We start from the raw sequence: 23,513 nt of genomic DNA, 5'->3' as shown, positions 1-23,513 counted from the left end.
TCATTTTGGTGGATAAATACATACACACTTGACGCTGTGTCGCGATTCACATTTGTCCATTTTCCCTAGTTATCATGGTTACCACATTGCCTTTTCCCAACATACAATAAATAAAAAGATATGATTTCACGTCCGGGATACAACTCCCATTGTTTTCCACGTTAAGTGTTAATTTGTGGTAAATGCAGGGATGAAGATGTGTCGCGACTCACATTTGTGCGGGCTATAGCTCCAAATGTTTCCCGCGTATAGTTTTCATTTTTGGAACTGATGGTATAAGCTATTTAAGAAATGGGCCTTGCGATTATGAAAGCCTTTATGTAAAGTCTACGAGTGGGACACCATTGTCGGATTTAATAACTCTATCCGCATTCCAATAACTGCGTTATTGTGATTACAATTAGAGCGACATAAGCAAACGTTATGTACAAAAACTAATCCACATCATAGTCTACGACGAAAATAGTACAATTAATGTTTTGTGAAAAACACGAACGCTGGTGCCAATCCATTGAAAACGTCATCCCATAATTACCGTATTCAAACGGTAATAAGACGGCAACATTAACTGACCCATATTCCAGAGGACTCACGGTGAGTTGGCCTGTTCCCTGAGAGGGATAACCGAGACACCTGTTGGTGCTGTGGACTCATTCGTTGTCGTTCCAGTAGCGCCTCTCCGTCCACAAATGGATCTCAGTTCTCTTCTAAACTTAGGACCACTTATACAATAAAACAGAAAATTGACCGAGTTGTTGAGATACATAAGGAGCTGAAGGATGGCGAGCCATAAGTCCAACTCTATTTTTTCTTCGGAGGTTGCTGTGCGCGTCCACTCGGGTAAACCAATGTAGAAAATACAGACGGGAGCCGTGGTGACAAGAAATACGGTGTTAAGCGAAAGTAGCAAGGCCGTCATGGAGGAAGGCTTCACCCGATTGTCACCCTCACCGGCACTGTTGGCCGCTACCTTGTTCCGGAATCGGGAACGGGCGATTTTGGTGATGATGGAAATATTACAAATGGCAATTATACTGAAAGGCACAAGAGAGAAAACCGATGTGTCAATCCAAGGCCAGATTTGATAGAAGAACATGGAGTAGTTGTCATTAATGTGGCCACAGTAGGGGATAAGCGCTGGCTCTTCGTAGACGGAACCATAGCCGTACAAGAAGTGGGAGTTGAGAAGGGCAAGAGAGAGCAGGATTAGAACCAGAGTGAAAGTGGTCCTCCTTCGAGTACAAACGCTCTTGGCTTTAAACGGGAAGCAAACAAATATGAACCTCTCCACCGTTACTGCCACAAGAGTCCAGGCGGAGAAGTCCGTGAACGTGAACAAAGAAAAAATTTGAAGTTTACAGACGACGCGGGAAAAATCCCGAATGTCTATGTTCACCAAGAACCTGAGCCATTGTCTGAGGAGGGCTGTCCACAGGACGAATAGATCGGCCACACCGAGGACCACCAGGTACGGAGAGGAGGAGATCTTCCACATAGATTTCCGGCAAAGAACAGCAATGGAGACACTGTTTCCAAAAGTACCTAACAGAATGAGAATTGGAGAACAAACCTTCCATAAGTTGTCGGCAACTTCTTGCCGTGGGTCCTGGGAAGTCGCGTCTTCTGACTGATCCAAGATTTCTGTCGTCGTGCTGGAGTACGTTATGTTCTCCTCAATTGAGCCATTTGTAGAGTAATTCATGTTTGCGGTTACAGAGAATGTAGGTAAAGTACCCTGGAGTCCAGATTAGTACACAGATGGCCTACGAAAACCTGTGATGGGTTCTTCAAACTTATACAAGTATCATGTTCTTATAAAAGATATAATACAGACATCGTTTTCACGTTTCCACGAAACACTTATTTAGAAGTGCTCTTGGTGCATCAGAAATTAGTTGCAAACGTAGTGACAGTTTGCAATGTGTCCTTGTCCAAGATAGCATTCAGATGTATCAGGTCTACCCACACTCAGGAAAACAAGCGCATCCAAACCTAACCATCTGGTTAATTCTCTCACTGATCGACTCCAGACCCTAGTCATATGTGTTTCCGAAATGAGGGATTTGAGTACGATAAAAGTTCTCCACCATCGTTAACGTGGTCCACATGACCATACAAACATTCATGCCATATATCTCAACGGAAGACCATTAATGCTTCATATATATAGAGACCCGGGTATCTCTCACTCTCGGTAAACTGCACCACAAAGATTACAGATGTATATGTAATGAAGCCGATCAAGCGATAATTTACTCCTGTACGTGTAATTCAGTAACTAAGCAAAAAGACTCCGTAATTAAGCAGACACAGCCAGGAGGTGATCTTACAATGATTGACAATGGATCCATCCATTGACAGATTCATGTTGAACGTCATACACCCGATTTTATTTCTGACACTTTTACGATCAGTTCTATGGGTGGGGGAGAGCAGATTTGAAGAGGAACTTTCTACTGCGATGTACCGATTTTAAGCCCATTTTGATGGAAGGCAAAGGTCTTAAGCGAAGGTAAGACAGCGCAAACAGCCAAAAGAGCTCCCTTGACTACCTCTTTCACCAAGGCCTGTATAGAAACACTGAGAGGGGAGGGATCTGTGCAAATCCCCTGTTGAAGGCTTGAATTGAACCTGTACCTCGTGTGTCTGGTCGCTAGAAATTACAATCTTTACATTCACGTGATAAGATGATCTCTATGTGTCCTCGGTGGGTAAGATATCTTCTTTCGTCGAGGTCGAGTCGGAATAACAAATAAATATGCCTAGTTTGGCTGTAACACTGTAGACTTTTTCGTACGATACAAATACTCTGGTGTCATGAGAAAAAAGGGGGGAACATGTTAGGTATATTGACAGGTCAGTAATGTGCAGAATGAGCAAAACACATACATTAGTAATATTGTCCACCTTATACATGCACCATATTTCATCATGTAAAAAGGTTAAGGTATTTTCTACAGATGCTTTATTTTTATGTTTTCTTTCTGATTCAATCAAAACAACAAATACGAATTAACAGACTCCGGTGAAATCTCCAAGACTTCAAATTTCTGCGTTGAATCAAAATATACAAAGACAAACCTGTTTAAAATAAAACATATATACATATAACTCATGCCATACTTTCTCTATAATTCTTTTTGATGACAAAGATACAAAAAAAACATTCTTTTTTGTCATCGTTGTCGCAGTTAAGGAAAAACTTCTTTGTGAAGGTGCAAAAGAGGAATTTTTACGAGTAATTTTTGTAGCTGTGGGAAAAAAAGGTATTCTGGAAGGCTCAATAAAAAGGATTTGTTTTCTTAACTGCTGCTGTTTAGACCGCCCCTAAATTACCAACAGGCAGGCCGATTAGTGGAACTTGAGTGTCAAGTGCTTACTTTTTGTTGGTTGATTATCGCGGGGTAGAGATACTCTCTCGGACCAGGGCTTAATAGGCCAGTTAAAAACCATTTCATCGGTAAAATCGACTACGATCTCACTATCAGTTATTCAGCAGATGTACATGCTTCACTGATTCTCCACAGAGTGGATGTTAGAGGCCCCCAAAATCAGCGAGGGATAAAATCAACTCGAAACTGATTTACCACGTGCACCTGCGATATTCGCCATTCGCTCGCGTCCGATAAGAGTCGTGCAAACATGTACAGTAGCGAATTATCAAGTACGCTCACCCGTGTTCGAAAAATGGCACGTGCACCTGGCGGATTTCTATTTCTACGTGCCATGAAAAAATGGTGAGGAAATATATGTCTAAAAATCTGGATCGGAATCCTACCAAAATGAAATAATCTGGTAGTAGTGCCACAGCCAAGCGGTGCATAAAGGTGCATCTAAATCCGTTCCTAACTTTTCCTTCTGTTGACAAACATTTGACAGTGGCAAAGCGTCATTTTCCAGCAAATTTCCAACATCCGCATCACAACAAAATGTTAAACGAAAAGACAACAAACATGTTTACCTTAGTTCTTTTCTAAAAGGAGTGAAAACAGACCTAAACGACCAGAGCCATTTCTTTCTGGCGTGCCTGTTAACGTTTTAGCTTATCAGTTTTTAATCTGAAACTGTGCAATATATCCAAATGTGGAAACACTATACCGTGTCTCTCGTATGCTGTTTACCCTCATTCAGTTTATATGATAAAAAGGCGAAATCCTGCAAACGTGCGTCTCATCTGTTAAAACTTATAATGGTGGGTGCGAGCCATTTTGAATATTTGAACCGATAAGGCATAACTCTGCTTGGAGTTTTTATTTTGGTGGATAAATACATACACACTTGACGCTGTGTCGCGACTCACATTTGTCCATTTTCCCTAGTTATCATGGTTACCACATTGCCTTTTCCCAACATACACTATATAAAAAGATATGATTTCACGTCCGGAATACAACTCCCATGGTTTTCCACGTAAAGTGTTAATTTGTGGTAAATGCAGAGATGAAGATGTGTCACGACTCACATTTGTGCTATAGCTCCAAATGTTTTCCGCGTATAGTTTTCATTTTTGAAACTGATGGTATAAGCTATTTAAGAAATGGGCCTTGCGATTATGGATGCCTTTATGTAAAGTCTACGAGTGGGACACCATTGTCGGATTTAATAACTATATCCGCATTCCAATAACTGCGTTATTGTGATTACAAGTAGAGCGACATAAGCAAACGTTATGTACAAAAACTAATCCACATCATAGTCTACGACGAAAATAGTACAATTAATGTTTTGTGAAAAACACGAACGCTGGTACCAATCCATTGAAAACGTCATCCCATAGTTACCGTATTCAAACGGTAATAAGACGGCAACATTAACTGACCCATATTCCAGAGGACTCACGGTGAGTTTGCCTGTTCTCTGAGAGGGATGACCGAGACACCTGTTGGTGCTGTGGACTCATTCGTTGTCGTTCCAGTAGCGCCTCTCCGTCCACACATGGATCTCAGTTCTCTTCTAAACTTAGGACCACTTATACAATAAAACAGAAAATTGACCGAGTTGTTGAGATACATGAGGAGCTGAAGGACTGCGTGCCATAAGTCCAACTCTATTTTCTTTTCGGAGGTTGCTGTGCGCGTCCACTCGGGTAAACCAATGTAGTAAATACAAACAGGAGCCGTGGTGACAAGAAATACGGTGTTAAGCGAAAGTAGCAAGGCCGTCATGGAGGAAGTCTTCACCCGATTGTCACCCTCACCGGCACTGTTGGCTGTTACCTTGTTCCGGAATCGGGAACGGGCGATTTTGGTGATGATGGAGATATTACAAATGGCAATTATACTGAAAGGCACAAGAGAGAAAACCGATATGTCAATCCAAGGCCAGATTTGGTCGAAGAACAGGGAGTAGTCGTCATTAATGTGGCCACAGTAGGGGATAAGGGCTGGCGAGTCTCCGTCATTGACAGATGGCTCTTCGTAGACGGAACCATAGCCGTACAAGAAGTGGGAGTTCAGAAGGGCAAGAGCTATCAGAATTAGAACCAGAGTGAACGTGGTCCTTCTTCGAGTACAAACGCTCTTGGCTTTAAACGGGAAGCAAACAAATATGAACCTCTCCACCGTTACTGCCACAAGAGTCCAGGCGGAGAAGTCGGAGACGGTGTACATGCCAAAAATTTGAAGCTTACAGATGACGGGGGAAAAATCCCGAATGTCTATGTTCACCAAGAACCTGAGCCATTGTCTGAGGAGGCCTGTCCACAGGACGAATAGGTCGGCCACACCGAGGACCACCAGGTACGGAGAGGAGGAGATCTTCCACAAAGAGTTCCGGCAAAGAACAGCAATGGAGACACTGTTTCCAAAAGTACCCAAAAGGATCAGAATTGGAGAACAAACCTTCCATAAGTTGTCGGCAGCTACTAGCCGTGGGTCTTGGGGGGTTGCGTCTTCTGAATCATCCCAGACTCCTGTCGTCATGCTGAAATACGTTATGTTCTCCTCATTGGAGGCATTTGTAGAGTTATTCGTGTTTGCAGTTACAGAGAATGTCTGTTAAGTATTGTTAAGTCCACTTGCTTACACTGTAGGCCTACGAATGCCTTTGATGAGTTCTTGAAACGTATACAAGTATCATGTTCTTATACAAGACATAGTGAAGACATCGTTTCCACGAAACTCTACAACACTTATTAAGAAGTACTCTTGGTGCATCAGAAATTAGTTGCAAACGTAGTGACAGTTCAATTGTTCAAATTTGTGTCAAATGTTCAATTTCCACTTCTATACGACCGTTGAGGCAGAAGAGCCATTGCATTCTTCGCCATGTCTTCAACGTGGTTATTTCCTTCTCCAAGATAGCATTCAGATGTATCAGGTCTACCCGGGCTGCGTAAAACAAGCGCATCCTTATATAACCATCTGCTTAATGCTCTTGTTGGTTGACTCCAGGCCTTAATCACATGAATTTCAGAAATCAGAAATTTGAATAAAATAGAACTTCTCCATCACAGTTAATATTGTCCACAAGATCATACAAACATTCATGCAAAACATCTCAACGGAAAACAAAGAAAAAAAGCCGATTTACAAGTTGTGAGAAGGAAATAAATGCCTCATATATATAGAGACCCGGGTATCTCTCAATCTCGATAACCTGCACCGAAAAGATTACTTAATGTTTAAGTAATGAAACTAAGTAACTGAGCTATAATTTACTGCTGTACGTGTAATTCAATGACTAACCAAAAAGACTCGATAACTAAGCAGACACAGCCAGGAGGTGATCTTACTATGATTGACAATGGATCCATCCATTGACAGATTCATGTTGAATTCCTGTTTATAGGTGCAGGAGACATTTAGCAGGTTGCTGAGAAACTTTCATTCTGCGATGTACTGATTTTAAGCCCATTTTAATGGAAGACAAAGGTCTTCAGCGAAGGTAAGACAGCACAGACAAAAGAGCTGTCTTGACTACCTCTTTCACCAAGGCCTATATACAAACAGTGAGAGCGGAGGGATCTGAACAAATCCGCTGTTCAAGGCAGGAATTGAACTTACACCTCATGTGCCTGATGACTAGAAATTACAATCTTAATATACACGAATATAAGATTATCATTATTTTAAAACGTGTCAGAAGATATCTTCTTTCGTTGAGGTCGATTCTGAATAACAAATAAAGATGTCTAGTTTGGCTATAGAATTTTTCGTACGTTGCAAATACTCTGGCGTCATGAGCAAAAACGGAGTGGACTTGTTAGGTATACTGACAGGTCAGTAATGTGCAGAATGAGCAAAACACATACAACACTACTATTGACCACGTTAAACATTCCCCATATTTTATCATATACAAAGGTAAAGGTATTTTCTACAGATGCTTTATTTTTTATGTTTTCTTTCTGATTTAATCAAAGGTACAAATACGAATTCACAGACTGCGGTGAAATCTCAAAGACTTCAAATATCTGCGTAGAAATAATTCTACCGTAAGCCATATTCTGGAGTTGAAGAATCAAAATGTACAAAGATAAACCGGTGTAAAAAAAACTCATATACATATAACTTATGTCTTTTTAATGACAAAGATACAAAATAACATTTTGTCGCAGTTAAGGAAAAAAGTTCTTTGTGAAGGTGCAGAAGAGAAAATTTATTACGAGTAATTTTTGTAGCTGTGGAAAAGTAAAAAAAAAAGTATCCTGGAAGGCTCAGGAAAAGGGGTTTGTTTTCTTAACTGTTGCTGTTTTTATGTTTAGACCTCCCCTAAATTAGCAACAGGCAGGCCGATTAGTGGAACTTGAGTGTCAAGTGCTTAGTTTTTGTTGGTTGATTATCGCGGGGTAGAGATACTCTCTCGGACCACAGTTTAATAGGCCAGTTAAACACCATCTCATCGGTAAAATCGACTACGATCTCACTATCAGTTATGCCGGAGATGTGTACATGCTTCACTGATTATCAACAGAGCGGACGTTACTGGCCCCCAAAATCAGCAAGGGATAAAATCAAGCCGAAACTGATTTACCACGCGCATTGTCATATTCGCCATTCCCTCGCGTCCAGTATGAGTCACGCAAACAAGTGCTATAGCGAATTATCAAGTACGCTCACCCGTGTTCGAAAAATGGTACGTGCACCTGGCGGATTTCTTTCTACGTGCCATGAAAACATTGTGAGAAAAGATATGTCTAAAAATCTCGAGTGCACCAAAGAAAAACTTTAGAAAAACGGCGCATATTCGCGCGAGCTTTTCTCTCGTGTAGTTGAGAAAAACGCACGCCATTGTACAAAACCAGTACTGTGTTACTGTTTGTACAGCGACAGGCTAGAGACAAACATTATACTGTATATTACTCTAACCTAGTACACTGCCTGTTGGAAAACGCGGTTGTTACACAGTGTAAATTTCACTCTCACATTTTACATTCTCATTATTATTTATTTCACAGCAAAAGAACTGTCACCTCGCCCTTGTGGGGATCTAATGAATGCAGGTTTTGTGTAGAAACGTGGCCTATCAGGCGCATGAACAGATTAGAGATTCCATCCCCTAATTTGCGTACTCAAAATTCGAAATTCAACAATGGACTTATTGTAATTAACACACGTACACCCAACAAGTACGGAGTCGGTGGACGGTTACGGCGAAAATCGAAGGCAGAGGTTTTTTTCTGTTACGCTTAGACGTCAACTGGTTCCTATAAAGTCAGAATAATGGTATAAAAAATTACCCGATGCAATGTAAAAAGTCCTGATGTAAAACGGAATATAGCATTGGGCTAGTCTATAAAGTTTCCGCTGTGTGGGCTCTGGGTTTATATGATACAAGTTCGGTCGTTTCCTCTGTGGCCTTTTTTTCCCCTTTGTAAAATGGTATGACTCCACGTCAAATACTTTAGTGATAGCCTTTTTTACGGCGTAAGACCCCAACTAACTAATGCATAATATATGAGAACCGGAAAATGAAGTACAGATGGCTAATCATTAAACGCAATGGCGTCGTTAGAAGATCGACCGCCAATGTAATTCGCAATTATATAATTTGGCGGACAACCAGACGGTCGTATATCAGTCGTCAAGCACTTTTTAAATGCGTTGTATATAAACACACTGTGCAAAGTCGATGTTCCATTTTCGTTGAGGAATATCATTTTACTAAAATACATAGTTGCAGATGACAGCAAAAGCTAAATGCCAGAAACACTATTTACCTATAGCTGATGTTAAGAAACTATTCTTCGTTGGTGAAATTAAACAGACCCGGATGTCTTACCCACTAGCATGTTAACTGTGTTTGGTCCAGTGAGGATACACCATATATAGACTTAGGTCTGTCACTTATGTTAGAATAGGTCTGTATCTGGACAGTGCTGTTTTTCTCCAAATGACTCCAGATGAAATCCCTTCCTCTCTACAAAAATGAAATTTAGTGCAGTGATTTGAAACTGTTTTTCTGCTGAAGAAGGGGCAGTACTCTGCGTTGGTATTGTATTTCGCAATGGTGAGGAATCGATTGCCTAAAACATTCCTAAAACTGGATCACCACCAAAATATAACGATCAAAGGTTTGTTCCCAGTCCAAGCAGTGCACAGCAAATGTATTATCAAACTCCGTGTATAATGTCTTATTGTTGATAATGAATCACCACAAAGATCGGTCTGTAGAAGTAACTGAACTCTTTACAAACCCATGGCATGTCTCCATGTGTGTCGTCACGACTATAGTTTGTTTCAAACACAAAGGCGCATATAACCCATTATATATATGAGCCAAGCGGTGCATAACGTTACATCCATATCCATTCTTAACTTTTCCTTTTGCTGGCATGGATTTGACATTTGAATCATTTTCCTGCAAATTTCCATCATCCGAATTACAACAGAATGTTAAAAGATAAGACAACAAATACGTTAACCTTTGTTGTTTTCTATGAGGAGAGAAAACAGACCTAAACGGCAACAGCCATTTCTTTCTGACGATCCTGGAATATAGCACGTCTGAACGTCGTTGAACTTTTCGCTTTTTCTCAGAACTGCCCGGTTTCTGGATTTTTTCATACTTACATCACGATCCAGAACCGTGCAACATCGTCCGGTCACACTGTTGTTCTCTGTTGAATTGCCGAAAACCGATGACTGTTTCTCTTTTTACATGTTACCAGCTTTAGTTGTTATTTATATTTTCTGTTTACGTGTTATTTCTTACATATTCCTTTGCAAGCTGATGGTATAAGTTATTTTAGAATTGGATTTTGCGATTATGGATGTCTTTATGTAAAGTCTACGAGTGGGACACCATTGTTGGATTTAATAACTGTATCCGCATTCCAATAACTGCGTTATTATGATTAAAAGAAGAGCTATATAAGCAAACGTTATGTACATAAACTAATCCACACCATAGTCTACGACGAATATAGTACAATTAATGTTTTGTGAAAAACACGAACGCTGGCACCAGTCCATTGAAAACGTCATCCCATAGTTACCGTTGCGTATTCAAACGGTAATAACACGCAACATTTATTGACCCATATTCCAGAGGACTCACGGTGAGTTTGCCTGTTCCCTGAGAGGGATGACTGAGACACCTGTTGATGCTGTGGTCTCAGTCGCAGGCGTTCCAGTAGCGCCTCTCCGTCCACACATGAACCTCAGTTCTCTTCTAAACTTAGGACCACTTATACAATAAAACAGAAAATTGACCGAGTTGTTGAGATACATAAGTTACTGAACGATTGCGAGCCATAAGTCCAACTCTATTTTCTTTTCGGAGGTTGCTTTGCTTGTCCACTCGGGTAAACCAATGTAGAAAATACAGACGGGAGAATTGGTGACAAGAAATACGGTGTTAAGCGAAAGTAGCAAGGCCGTCATGAAGGAAGGCTCCACCCGATTGTCACCCTCACCGGCATTGTTGGCCGCTACCTTGTTCCGGAATCGGGAGCGGGCGATTTTGGTGATGATGGAGATATTACAAATGGCAATTATACTGAAAGGCACCAGCAGGAAAACCGATATGTCAATCCAAGGCCAGATTTGGTCGAAGATCATGGTGTAGTCGTCATTAATGTGGCCACAGTAGGAGATAAGGGCTGGCGAGTCGCCGTCATTGTTTTATGGGTGGTGGAAACTGAAAACTTTTAGCAAGTTACGGAAGAACTTTCTGACTTGAGATTTTTTACTCGATTTTGTGCGATTTTGGACATGTGGCCTTCAATATATATAAGACAGCACTGACACCCAAACGAGCGCTTTGACTACTTTATTTCGAGGAAACAGCGGAGGTATCTGTACAAATCCCCTATCCAAGGCCTGGATAAAACCTTCGCCTCATGTACCTTACGGCTCCATATCGCGCAACTTAGTAGAAAATACTATGATTTTTTTTCTTTTTTTATTTAGCCAACAATTCCCGGTATGTATAGTAGGTTCTTTCGAGACGATCTTGTGTAAATAATAAATGAATATTTCTAATTTGGCTATGGCATCACGAACATTCATTGGTCAATAGAAATATAACTTAGAAAACCTTTCACCATGAATGGTCGGGGTTTAAAACAACATTAAAAGTTTAAAGAACTGATATAGATTAAGCCATACTTCTAAATTATGAACCCTTATATAAGTCAGACAAATAATGCATCAATAGCCCAGAAGAATGAAATCCACTAGCAGCACTACCATTCCACTGGCCGCGAGTTTTAATGGTGTCGGTATCGTCCTTGACACTGATCAACCGTGTAACTGAATACATGACCTTTGACACTGCCGTCACATATACACTGATAATGTAAAAATTCTGCAAGAAAATGAAAAATTGATGCTTTTATTTGATGATGGTCGTAGTTTCTAAACGTTCAGTACTGAAGAATATACATTTAAGGTTACATTTTTTTCAAATTCGGAGTGATTCTAACGTATAGCAGTACACGCGTTTCAGTGTAAACTCTCAATCATCAATGTATAGTGCTATAGCAATAGTAATTTATACATAATTGACCAGATCTAAGGGCGTGCTAATGTATGATTTATTTATTTACTTATTTGATTGGTGATTTACGCCGTACTCTAGAATATTTCATTTAGACGACGGAGGCCAGCATTATGGTGGGAGGAAACGTACATAGTGTTTCATAAAAAGGAGAGTGTTGGGGCTCTAAACATTATGGCCTCACATACTCCCCTACAAATTCAAATATCGCTTTGACATTTACAAAATTTCAAAACAAGTGAAAAGAAAAAAATATGATATGAAAGACCATCAGCCTATCTGTATACTCTTTCCAAAACATCACTCTAGCCAAAACATCTGGTTTAAGGTATTCTTCTTGTAGAGCGGTATATCATAGCTAAGGGGTTGTATTTCTGTAGACCCAACTACTTTTTACAATGACCATACGGTGCAAAGGTTTGGACTTGAGGATTACACTACATTGTATCATGGTTGGGCTGGAAATGGTGGTCTCTGGAGAAACACTGTAGTTGTGGCACAAGCGGAGAGAGTACTGCATTGTTGTAAACCCATGGTTGGTATTCTATGGCATGACCAAAACGATCATAGGGCAACTTCTTATGAGGCCATTGCTCCCGCCTGGGTCTGCTCTCTACTGCAGTCCTTCACGTGAAAACAGTACGTTTTGGTGCAAATATCGAGTACAACCAACATGTATCTTTGGTTTTACTTCACATACTGGGTTATTATCACTTACTAACGATGTGAACAACATCTACCCAAAAGGATCTCAACTTCTCAGGACCGCCTCGTCGATTAACATTTCTTACAAGGACACGATTTCCTAGCTTCAGGTGAGTAAATCTCGTACCGCGATCATATTTAGATTTAGCCTCCCCTGCCGTTTTCTCCGCACACTTCCTGGCAAGGGTGTTAGCTTATTGCATGCAATCTGACCACTTTTGAACGTACGATGCATGATCTTCAGAACCTCCCTTGTTGTCAAGTCTAAACATAAGGTTCACTGGAATCCTAGGGTTACCTCCGGACATGAGACAGAAAATCCTGTGCTCTCATGCCTCGTTTAATGGTATGCATGAACCTGCTTTGGAAGGTGGGCTCTCCAGTTACTCTTGTGTCCCTCATCCAGAGTTCGTATCGAGTCCTGTTAAACCTTTCCACATGAATGATAGGGCGTTGTGAGGCTTGGAGTGATACCTGCTATCTTCTCCAGCTGGTGAAGCACTGCGCTGTCGAACGCCTTTCCCTGACCAGAGTGTATTCTCGCAGCACAAAGTTATTAATAAGAATGTTTACAACAGTGTGAGCTGATGTGCTGCTTGAGGGATACGCCTGAGCAAAGCGGGTAAAGTTATCCATAACCACTGAAATGGATTCATATCCACCTCTGCTTTGTTTCAGGTGAAGGAAATCAAAGGACACAAGCTCCATGGGCACTTCGGTGCGGATGGACTGGAGTGGTGCTCTCTGCGTCAGTCTTAGAGTTTTGCTCTTGAGCCAACTACATCCTGTTGTCACGTACTTTTCACGCCCTTTTTAATGTACATCCGGGGCCAAAAAAACGCTCACGGGCGAGACGTGCTACTCTTCCACACCCAAGTGACCCATTTCATTGTGGCGGTTTTGTTTAATGATCTTCCTGAAGACCTGAGGAACAACTAACTGTTCCACAACAGCTCCATCGATCATTTTCGATCGTCTATGTAGTAAGCACATTGTCTGTGGAGGTCTCAATGATCATGACGCTCCTTCTTAGGCAGCCTGTCCTCCAATTTTGCACGCCGAAACTTTTCTGTTTCTGAGTCATTATTTTGAGCTAACCGTATGTTCTCATCTGGCATCTTGGAGATTGTCGCACATAAGTGCCTGTGGTTCTGCTGGAAGGGTTCAGCATCACTGAAAATGACTGTGATCCAATTCATATCTGCAGTCATCTGCTTTCCTTTTGCTGCCATTGCACCTCCCATGACTTCTGGAGGTATAACCTCAGTGCATCGGCTCATCACATCTGCAATGTCCAACGGCATGCAAGATGCGTCTGCACTTGCTTTACCAGGCCTGTACTTGATTGTGAATTTGAAGTCACATTACTCTGACACCCTTCTCAACACATACGAGAGCCGTAACCAATAACTTGCGCCTTGCCATCATCCTGGCACTGGTACAACACTGCTCCCAGGCCTTGGGAAGTGTTTGTGTGTACTACGAAGGATTTTTCAAAGTTCGAATATGCCATTACAGAACACACGAGCGAGTCGATCAAACCTTTCAACACTGACTGACGGTAGGGTTCAGGTGATCTTGGTACATGACGGTATCTGAAAACTCTTCTGCTTTCTAACTCATTTAACTGTGAGTCCACTCCATCTGAACAATTCATCGAGTTGTTTTGCTCTATGGCTGAAGTCAGATAAGTAACGACGGTAATGTCCAATGAATCCCAACAATTTCCGAACATGCCCTGCCGTTGCGGGTCGCCGGTCTTTCAACTTCTGCACTGCCTCAATGTTAGCTGTGTCATTCGGGTGTCCACTTGTACTGACAATGTGGCCAAGGTTCTTCACCTTGTTATGGAAGAGATCGCATTTTGATAGCTTCAAGTTTACTCCAAACTTCTTCGAACGCCTAAATAAAGTTTGAGCAAAGTTTTACTGAACACTATGATGTCATCTTGATATGGTAGGCTGATGTGGAAAAGTCCTATTACAAGCAGGTGTTCATAAACCGTTGAAATGCTGCAGGTGCATTTGTTAGCCCAAATGGAATTCGGGTCCACTCGTACAATCCTTCACGCGTGACAAATGCAGTGTACTTTCTGGAATAAGGTGAAACAAAACCCTGGTGGTAGGCTTGCTCTTGGTGTTGGTCTAGAACAGTGAACCAAACGTTACCACCGAGACTGTCCAATGCATCTTGAATTTGCGGTATTGGTTGACGATCTGGTATACTTTTGGCGTTCACTCGTCTGTAATCTATACAAAGTCGTAACGTTCCATCTCTGGTGACGAACAGACTGATTTTGACTTCTCCATCATCCAAGGTTCTGAAAGTGCTGATGAACTTCTTCACGCGAAGAAAGTGGAATGGAAATCAAACTCCGCTGAACTGGAGTCTGGTCTACTAAGTCTGTATCCATTTCCAGCCCGTGTCATCTTCCTTGTGAGAAAAAGGGTCTGACTCCCCCCACTGGCACCTCTAAAACCATATCCTTTTCCTCTGCAGTCAATTCTCCGCGGTCCAGATCTATCAAGGACCTCCAGTTAACTTTAGTATCACTGATCTTAACAGTCTCGCTTGAAGTCTTACAACCTCTATTCTGGTCCATTACGTGCATTTCTCATTTTACGGGCTGTAACACACCTAATACTGTTTTACCTGGTAAGATGTTGTCATGTGCTGCAGTTTTGCTTACACTGACCTTACTTCTGGTCGGAGAGCCCTTTTGAAGTGTTACCAGGGTCTCATTGATGTGTAAGTCATCAGGCCAAACTTCTTCCACTTTCAATGGCATTTATGTCATTATCAACAATTGTGGTGTGAACTACGCGCTTAACCGATGCTGTAGTACCACTGTATATGACAACGTTACCTTTGCATACATTGACAGTATCAATGTCACTGCTATGGCTCTGTAAGAGCTGAACGATGTTCTTTGCCTTTACGCCTGTGAGTTTTGTCTTCCCAATTTACACTCACTGGCACCCTCAACGTAGTGTTCAATTACATTGTATCCAGTGATTGGCAAGTTAATACCAGGGTTAAAGGCGATCAGTACAGGGATAAGTAAACACCGGCTTTTGCCAGCTGACAATAACTGAAATGATTCTTCTATCCAGCCTTCAAATGGAATAGTTGTCCCCTGCTATCAGCTTAAGGCTGTCTTTAAATCCCAGTAACTATTGTACAGACTTGATATCAACATTGGGTAGAGTCTTATCTAGCCACTGTTTCGACATTATACTAACCTGTGACCCGGTGTCCGACAAGATTTCTGTCTCTAAACCACCCAACTTCGTTTCACATTTCTCATCAATCAATTTTACAAGACGATTTCCATCATTTGGTGACAACGGACAAACTATACCTCGTAGTTCATTACAGATTCCATTCACAGGCTTACATATAAGACGGGGTTCTTTATTCAGCATGTCCGCAATTTCCCATTAGTCATGGCCAAATCTAGAGTACCTGATTTGGTCTGTTTGAAACTGATTGATTACAGTCTACCTTATAATGGCGAGGACTCCCGCACCTGGAACAAAGGCGACAACTGTTCCCATTCCCACTTTTACGGCAGTTAGGACATCCGGGGCGGTTTGGTTTCCTCCCACCTGCTGACTTATCTGACTGCTGGTTTGTTCACATTGACATTCGCTTCGCAAGGTCCGCTTTCAATGTACTGATCTCCGCTGATCATGAAAATTCCTTCTCCGTAAGTTGTGGATCACTAGGGGAGCTATCGGGGTTACTTTCAGGCTGTGACACACTATTGAGTTTAAGTTTTAGCCGTTGTCCATCACAGTTTCTTCCGATGTTCTAGTTCGGTGGAGTTAACTTCAACTACTTTCTCTAAGAGATCTTTGTTTGCAATGTTGATGCCTTGTACCAACAGCATTAACTCATGTCTGAGATGGTCACTGTTTAATCTAGTCTTAAGGGCATGTAGAAACATTCCCTGAACCGGTACAGGATCATACCTCAGAGCCAAGTCCTCATGTTCAGCGGCATTCATGATACGTTGCCTCGAGTCGATTCAATTGATGACAAAATCCTAGGCTCCCTCATGTGGCTTTTGGGCTGAGGTTACAAACTCATACAATTGTTTTGAAGAATTCTCATCATAATGCAACCGCAATATTTTCTCAATTTTGAAAGCTTCAGGTCACTACATTTCTAAAAGTATCCCCACATGCCAACACATGGATTGATGGCCTTTATTATGACTTCTATGGTTTTCTTTTGGGAATGCCGCTTTTCCAAGCCCATGTCATATTGACCGTTGAGACTGGCGTATGACAAACAGTTTTTGTTGTCTGACTCCTTGATTTGACCATTCAGGGCATGGGTTTCAGCCCTTGAGTCTGGATGCTGTTGGTGGTGGTGACTTGTACCATCGTCAGGATGGCCATGGTCTGTATTCCCATTATCTACAATTAGTGGGTCAACATCTGTCGCTGCTCCAGGGTCCTGAGGATTTTCTGGCGCAGGAGTTTTCCTCGTAACCCATCGTTTATTTATTTATTTATTTAATTGGTGTTTTACGCCGTACTCAAGAATATTTCACTTATACGACGGTGGCCAGCAATATAATGGGTGAAAACAGGGCAGAGCCCGAGGAAAACCCACTATCATCCGCAGGTTGCTGGCAGACCTTCCCACATTCAACCGGAGAGGAAGCCAGCATGAGCAGGACTTGAACTCACAGCGACCGCGTTGGTGAGAGACTCCTGGGTTATTACGCTGTGCTAGCGCGCTAACCAACTGAGCCACGGAGGCTCCCCCACCCCAATCGTTTATGTTTACTACTATGGTGAACCAATCCTGGCAAGCTCGCCAAATGTTGCTGGTATTGCGGTTCGGGATTGGTTCTGGAAACATCAAACAATAATATACTGGATAACTTGTGATGTAACACCTCGTCAAGTTTAACAGCAGAAAACTTTATTTAAAAATTACAAATTAAAACACAGTAACGTGTCAGATGTAACACATCATGAAATAAAGGACATGAACTTTACCAAAAACATGTACGGCCCTCCCACGTACGGGCGGATAGGAAGCCAGCATGAGCTGGACTTGAACTCACAGCGACCGCTCATTGGTGAGAGACTCCCGGGTCATTACGCTGCGCTAGCGCGCTAACCGACTAAACCACGGAGGGCCCTCCTCCTTTATATGCCAAAATGTTTTAAACAGTTACATTAATGCCCACATGTGTAATAAGCTATTATATAGCGAAACTACAGCATCAGAGTTACTTTATATGCAGTATTTTATCGCTACATACAAAATACATTGATCGGTGCCGGGGCCAAGGTAGCATTATGGGGCCGTGATATTAGGTTACAGTTGGTAAGTGCGTGCCGCTATACTAGGCTACATTGTGCGGCTTGTGACGTAGTCTAAACGTATGTTATTTCGTCTGCTCATATTCACGCTTGGCTAAACACAGTTTAAAATCTTACTGTGCACCATTAAGCAAATCTCGCTACAATTCTACATCAATATCAACGCCTATACAAAACTGTAAAATAAACAGGAACACTAAACGATTTGCTGAAGCGCTACATATAATCGCTTACACACGATGTCATCAGATATCTGTAAATACTACACATCGAAACGTTACTCACAACGGTTGAAAAAACATTAACGTTTTAAAACATGTATGCACCGTAATAGAATATGTTCAACATACCAGGAAACATCAAACAATAAGACAATGGATAACACCTTGTCAAGTTTAATGGCAAAAGGAGGCAGGACATACCAAACCCTTAACTCATCCAGTATCAAGTTGATGTCCGGAAAAGCGGACTTGTACATAATATTTAAAAAACAAAAACAAATTGGGGCTCTAAAGACTGTGGCCTCACACTTGCACGCCTTTGCGGGTGCTTGTGTCCGTTTTGGCCCATAGAGCCTAGGTATGATTTTGACATGGTCGAGATACCAAGATGGTATCTCATGGTCGAGATACTGAAAAAAGAGCATCTGAAAGAAATCTCATACAGGTGGCTAATTGACAGAATCACCAATGGAAATGACCATGCCATCATAAGCCGTAACATATTCTTGTAAAATTATACAACTCGCTGTTCTAAACGAACCGAAAAGGTAAGTACGGTACCAATTTTCGTTTTCCACATTGACCAAGTTCGTTAATCGGGCTGTAAGCATGAAAGCTATTTAGGTCACTTGTTGGCGATCGGTGACACTTTTGACAGAGCATAGAATAGACGTAGATTCCAGTGAACTGTCGAGGAATGGGTACCTCCTGTGGTACTGTAGCCTTATCCGCCAATCTCTGTACCTGCACTGAGTTGTTGTTGTATTTATTTATGTGAGTGTTGTTTTATGCCGTACCCAATAATACTTCACATATACGACGGCGACAAGCACTGCAGGAGTCCGGGCAGAGCACAGGGGAAACCCACGACCCTCCATATGTTGCTGATAGACCTTCCCACGTGCGACCAGAGAGGAAGCCAGTATGAGCTGGACTTAACAAATTGTTGTAAACGTGATATCTCGCAATTGATTAAATATCTATAGCGCTTCAAAGAAATGATGCACTGGGTTATTCGAACATGAGATGAATGGTGTTTCATGAGAGTCCATTACGCCACGTCACATGCACTATCATATTTCATTGTTAGGAGATTATTTAAACAATAAATATGTACGAATAAAACCTGGTAGTTTTCATAAATTTCTCATGTATTATTCAGTTTATGGTTACTCTATCCTGGATGCATATCCTTTTACTTACATTGAGTACGGTTTTCGTGATCTGAATTTCACAACTAATTGTGTGGGAAACTTTTCATAAAGAACTAAAACAGACTAGAGCCCACGAGGTTTTGAAGGTGTCAGTATTGTCCTTGACACTGAGGAACCATGTAACTGTATACATGACCTTTTACTGTCGTCAATAAAGATAGGGAGTTGTCGCATTTGGGACTTAATCGTTCTGTGACACAGGTGCCATGGAAACGACATCGAGTGCCTTTCGGTTGTCACAGCAGCTCAGAACTTGCGTTGTTGCAAGGTTTTGAGGATCCATGGTGCTATGTATTTCTCAGGATTAGCTCAGATAATGTTTTTACGATGTAAACATGTGTTTACAATGAGTGTGAACCTGCGTGGGAGTTGAAGCTATCGATAACTGACAGGAGATGTCACAGTTTGTCCACTTTTCTTGACTTTAATGACGTAAATTCAGATGTACGATTGTGTGCTAAATATAATATCGCTCTTTGTTTTTAGTTTCACGTGTAAGGAGCTTTGTGAACTGGATTGATGTATTTTTTTGCGGAGCGTGCGAATTTGCTCAAACGGTGTACCTACACAACAAATAACAGTTCTAATAAAGCAGCAGTAATCAACCCATGGATTGACTTTGTCATTTCCTCATTGCGAACTCACAGCAGCATTCGTCGCACACCGATGCGGTAGCTGCTGTCATAGTGAAACACCGCACTCCTCACCAGAGTGTAACTACCAGAGTGTAACCACCAGGCTGACTGAGGACGCTGTTTTGAGGGATCTTGGAGACATTCGTGAGAGAAACAAGACTTTCCAGTGACCTGAAAAGCCATGAGCTCGAAATTCGACATTTGTTAAATCATTGTAACCAAGTGATAATTCGTTAATTAGTAATTTTTATGATGAATTAGTCATCCGTATAACAAATTAGTTGGAGATAAGTTTGTATTGTCCGTAATACTAAGTCTTCCGTCAGCACTGTAAGGAAATGACCAGCGTTCCTTCGAACATAACTTTTACTTAAATTATTTTATGTAAACTATAACGATTCAGGCACTGGTTTCAATGTCACACATTATAAAGCTTTACTTGTATTTGTAACGCATAACGTTCATTGTGCCTGTTTCATGTTTAGCTTTTTCATTTCATACATGCGTAATTATAATGTGTAGTGACAGTAATGCTTCCGACGTCGGAAGATGTGGGATCAAACCCGAGTCAAAGGAAAGACTTTAAATATGATAGGGGCCTCCGTGGGGGGGGGAGGATTAGCACGCAACGACCCAGGAGCCCGCCACCAATGTGGTCACTGTGAGTTCAAGTCCAGCTCGAGATATCTTCCTCTCCCACCGTACTTGGGAAGGTGTGGCGCAACCTGTGGAGGGTCGCGGATTTCCCCCGCGCTCTGCCCGGTTTCCTCCCACCGTAATGTTGACCGCCTTCGGATAAGTGAAATATTCTTGTGTACGGCGTAAAACACCACTCAAATAAATAAATGAATAAATAAATTATAAGTGATACTTGCTGCTGATTGTCTTGGCGCTCAGCATTGAGAGACTACAGCAAGGAAACATGCCTGGTTGGACCGGTGTAAGTATAATGTGACTGAGTGGGGTGTCATGTCTGGTGTCTTCGGCAATATGCTTCAGTGGAGGCAGCACTTTGGCGGCATGGACTTCAGCGGCATGGAAGACACAGTATATGTACACACATCTAATGACTCCTCGATGTCAAATGGCTGAAAGAATTGTTAAGTGCGACGTTATACCCCAAACATACATACATACATACACATTGCACACAATGCTTCCGAAAAAATACAGTTATACGCATTCAAATGGAAACTGTTTTCTGCTTTGCTCCACTGTAACAGCTGACTAAAATTTCTTTTTGAGTTTAAATTTTATTTTATTTTTATTTTTAACAGCTAGTAAAACATTTACTATTTGATAAATCTCCTACGCCGTGGACGACACTCGCGTGACTGCTCTCTCTGCTTAAGATCACTTGTCAATACAGTGTGCAAGTCTAAACCCCCACCCTTAATACTTACCCTCAATGGAAATGCAAAAGTTTTAAATCAGGCTTTTAGCAACAATCAGAGGACTAAATAAACATAAAATAAAAGTACAACTAACACTGCAAGTATTCTAAAGCAAAACTGCAGTTATGTACTGATAATAATGTGCCACTGGTATTGATTAAGAAAAAGAAACCCAATTTTAATTTATAGATATAGAAACTTAATTGATAGATTGTCGATATGTCCACCAACTCGAAGTGAAAAATTCTTAAATATAACGATAACCGACAGTGTAATAAGTAAATAAACGGTGAGAGTAACACTGTTAGTATATACTGAAAAAAGCTGCTCGTAATAGCGAGTTACTCGCGTTTAATAGGGATAGGGAAACCAGCTTCAAATTTTGATTCCTAAATTGTTGACATAGATATAAATTTTTTACATTCTTTGCACGTGTAACTTTAGAACTGTTAACGTTTTAGCTTGTAGCTGTGTATAATGTCGTATTTACATGCCCCAAATTTAGTCTCGCTCAACTTCCCTTAGTTTGTATTACAGGGTGTATATTTGGAAGTTCAGTCCGACATAAAGGCATGTTGTTCTTTTTAAATGTAAAATATCAGACAGCATTGACGTGGAGGACTGACATGAAGAATGAGAGCATTTGTACGTTAGGTAACACAGTCATAAAAATATACATGAAGCTTTGAAAACGAATGATTACTCCGATAGTCTGTTGGATAATTACCACTGCTGCTAATAGATCAGACTCAGACTGCAGACATACTGTCACATAACTTATCCAGGGGAATACCGGATAACGGGAAGCCGAAGGGTATGTTTTATCTATTCATAATGTTATCCGATCCTCCTCAGAGTATGACGGACACAATGCGGTAATAGGCTCCCATTAGAAAAACTTTATACCTCCAAGAAAAGACATTAGATGCCCGTTTCTTTCCGTCTCTTGTTCTTTATAGCCATGTGATCTTGAAGAACATCTCTGCAAAACATAATATTTATCAATACTAGAGCTTTGTCTAAGACGTTTAAGACGTACGAAATCCATTGGCGACTCATACACAGGCTAGCCAGGATCACCTCATGACGAGACATGTCCCATGTTAATCAGGTCACTTTAAAATCACCTTGTATCATTTTATGCACTTTCTAAAACCATAAAACTTTACGTGGAAAAATTTGCTGGGGTTTTCAGAAAAAAAAAGACGAATGGTTACAGAAAAGAACGGGCGGAATTCCAAAGACGACAACATGAAAAGTAAAACTGGAGCAGCGACAGTGTGAAAACTGACAAATGGTCACACGTAACCGGTGAAATCCGGTCTCTTGTGAGTTTAACCTTGGTAATGTGTACATTTTGTTACGACCCAAACTGTCTGTATTATAAAGAGATGGCTTGTTCGAAATACACGACAGTTTAGCCGCACAAAAAAGTAACCAAAACCAGTAGATTTTATTTTAAAACAATTTATTAGGTTTAACAAGAACAGATAACAAGACTTTTACAAATACTAAAGTACTTAAGTTTAACAAGAAAGGATAGCAGTATCTATACAAATATTAAAGTACTTACATGTACAACAGGTGTCAAGTCCAAACGGACGCATATACTCCACAATGCTTAAAATGCACACAGGCAATATTCATAAGAGGGAAAATCCACAGTATAACTGAGTGTATGACGAAATATACACAAAATTCCACAGACAGGGTCCGTGTACTAATAAGCATGTGTACACAAGAGCACAAATTAAATATACAAGTTTAGACTGAACAAGTGCTCGGTGGAGATAGGATGTAACAAAGCCAGAGGCCTATGAAACATCAAAATTCAGCACAAAAGGCCTACTAAGGTAACACACAGCGAAAGCATCCAAAACTCTCAATAATTCTCCTTTCTCCTCTGACCTGCTTTCATAGGTCTTATATAGACTGGTGGAATTGTCTAGAATAAGAAAATTCTTGAACACTTGTCGTAAACAAACAGGCCCCGAACTGAGCGTATTCTGGAACATTCTAATGCAGAGGCAGACAGCAGGCCCTGAACTCAAAAGTG

General features: G+C 41.2%; 2 protein-coding genes across 2 annotated transcripts; both read right to left on the bottom strand.

Annotated features, from left to right (window-relative positions):
- Window positions 1-589: 589 nt before the first annotated feature.
- On the bottom strand, window positions 590-1,702 carry LOC135473546 (probable G-protein coupled receptor 139). The gene has a single exon (XM_064753401.1). It carries the CDS (start codon window positions 1,700-1,702, stop codon window positions 590-592), a length of 1,113 nt encoding a protein of 370 aa, XP_064609471.1.
- Window positions 1,703-4,835: 3,133 nt separating this feature from the next.
- LOC135473545 (neuromedin-U receptor 2-like) lies at window positions 4,836-5,921 on the bottom strand. The gene has a single exon (XM_064753400.1). It carries the CDS (start codon window positions 5,919-5,921, stop codon window positions 4,836-4,838), a length of 1,086 nt encoding a protein of 361 aa, XP_064609470.1.
- Window positions 5,922-23,513: the final 17,592 nt, after the last annotated feature.

This window comes from Liolophura sinensis, chromosome 8 (assembly GCF_032854445.1).
Source record: "Liolophura sinensis isolate JHLJ2023 chromosome 8, CUHK_Ljap_v2, whole genome shotgun sequence".
In the NCBI taxonomy this organism is placed as follows: Eukaryota; Metazoa; Mollusca; class Polyplacophora; order Chitonida; family Chitonidae; genus Liolophura; species Liolophura sinensis.
The sequence above is the reverse complement of the archived record's forward strand: the minus strand, read 5'-3'. Positions and strand labels throughout refer to the sequence as shown.